The following is a 2,217-nucleotide window of genomic DNA, read 5'->3' on the forward strand; positions in this document are numbered from 1 at the left end:
TCCCTCTCCCTCTCCCTCTCCCTCTCCCTCTGGGTGTTGTGGGACTAGCTGCAGAACTTGCACCCAAGGTCTACTCAGGCCACCAGCCCAGACAGACGGGGGTGGTGGGTGGTGATATTTTCTAATTCCATTCATTTGCCTCTAAAATTCATGATGTCCTTGTTTTTAATAGCTGAGTAGTATTCCATTGTGTAAATGAACCACATTTTCTGTATCCATTTTTCAGTTGATGGGGATCTGGGTTGTCTACAGTTTCTGGCTATTATGAATAAAGCTCCTATGAATATAGTTGAGCAAGTATCCTTGTGGTATGGTGGAGCATCCTTTGGTTATATTCCCAGGAGTGTTATAGCTAGGTCTTCAGTTAAAATTATTCCCAGATTTCTGAGAAACAGCCAAATTGATTTCCAGAGTGGTGGTACATGTTTGTACTTGTACCAGCAGTGGAGGAGTCTTCCCTCACCGGCATCTGCTGTCACTTGAGTTTTTGATCTTAGCCATTCTGATGGGTGTGAGATGGAATCTCAGCATTATCTTGATTTACATTTCCCTGATGACTAAGGATGTTGAACATTTCTTTGAGTGCTTCCTGGCCATATTATTATTGATACATGCTCAAATTCATTGACTCCTTCCTTGGTCATCTCAATCTACCATCAGGCCTACTCAGTCATTGGAGGTTTCATCATTATGTTTCTTTTTTTTGCAAATAATTATTATACTATGCAATTGTATAGTTTTCATTTAGTCATTCCTCATATAAAGCTCATGGAACCATATACTGGCAAAGGTAGATTTTGCTATGCTAAACCATCCCCCAATGAACTTTATCCTTTTAAAGTCATTCTGTGCAGTCTCTATGGAAGAAACACTATTCCTTCCCCCAAGACACTGGTAATTTTAGTAAAATGAAAATTATTGAATGTAAGAATTAGATATACTTTTCAGTATTAAGATGTTTCTGGCCAAAACTTTTCTTTTGCTTGATTTAAAACAAGTCAAAAGGCTTAATTTGTGAATACCATTGACCAATACTTGGACATACTAGAATATAGAATAATTCAACAAAGAATATGACTATGATCTTTCAGGGAGAGTTGAGGTATTTTTAGATGCTCATAAACAACACAGAAATGTAAGAGGTCTATTTGTCTCTTAGGAGGCTAAAGCAAAGGGCTTATTTTCAGATTCTGGGGGAAAACTGTTATTGTAAAATAGATGGCTTATAAACACAGGGTCCCATACATCTTTGAATTTTTTGTAGCAAGGCGAATTCAGTTGAATTTGTTCTTATAACCTTGTCACTAAAATGAAGGGTTTGAATAAGAATCCTAAGGTCTCTGTTGATTTAAACCATGTGTCTTCCAGGCTTCATATGTGTTGGTTTAATTTACTTTACCCACTCTATATAGCAGTTTGGCTGAGATGTATGGGTAAAACTTGTTGAACTGAAAAGTATAAAAATACTGAGCATTCTTTAAAATATGTAGAACAACAATCCAGATTGCCATGGCTTGTCTAAAATTAAGAATATTAGACTACAGCTCTTGGTCACATGCTGAAAAACTACAGTGTAAGGTTGTTTATAAATATAAATATATGTTTGTATAAATAAACATAAATATGGTCATACGTAAGTCTTCCTCTTAATAGTTTTAGAATATTAAAGGAGGACCCACCATCTTGCCTCTGACATTTTACACTTTTTAGGAAATAAGAGGTCTCAGAAATTTTGTAATAATGACAGAATCATTGGATTCTTCAAATATCGCCTTTTTTAATAGTAAAGACCAGATAATACTATTAATCCTTATTTCCCTTATCTACAGACTTCGGATATCATTTAAATGGATGGTTCGAGCTTTTTCTGGATACTTAGCTACAGATCAACTCTTGCTTTTATGGGATAGAATCTTAGGATACAACTCTCTGGAAATTCTTGCTGGTAAGTTTAAGCATTTGTTTGTGAAACTCATGTTGTTGCTATGTGAAGCCCCTCTCCTGTTTAACACTCACTGGTTGTCATTAGAGAAGGGTCTTCATTCACCATTTCTAGTGCATGAACACAATAGATTGAGCATGCTTAGAAAACATGTTCTGAGTTTTTACACTTCTGATGCATTCATTTAACTGCTTGTCCTATTCCTAGTCCCTGTGAGGTTTATACAGCAGATAATGTTGCCTTTTGCTCTTTTTTTTTTTTTTTTTTTTTTTTTT

General features: G+C 35.7%; 1 protein-coding gene across 2 annotated transcripts in view; it reads left to right on the forward strand.

Annotated features, from left to right (window-relative positions):
- The window catches only part of Tbc1d19 (TBC1 domain family member 19), a 114,963-nt gene that overhangs the window by 101,860 nt on the left and 10,886 nt on the right, over window positions 1-2,217 (forward strand). For both annotated transcript variants that reach the window (XM_031342293.1, XM_031342294.1), the window contains exon 19: window positions 1,830-1,945. In XM_031342293.1, the coding sequence (XP_031198153.1) occupies window positions 1,830-1,945 (116 nt within the window). The remainder of the gene's footprint in view (window positions 1-1,829; window positions 1,946-2,217) is intronic.

This window comes from Mastomys coucha, unplaced genomic scaffold (assembly GCF_008632895.1).
Source record: "Mastomys coucha isolate ucsf_1 unplaced genomic scaffold, UCSF_Mcou_1 pScaffold22, whole genome shotgun sequence".
Lineage (NCBI taxonomy): Eukaryota > Metazoa > Chordata > Mammalia > Rodentia > Muridae > Mastomys > Mastomys coucha.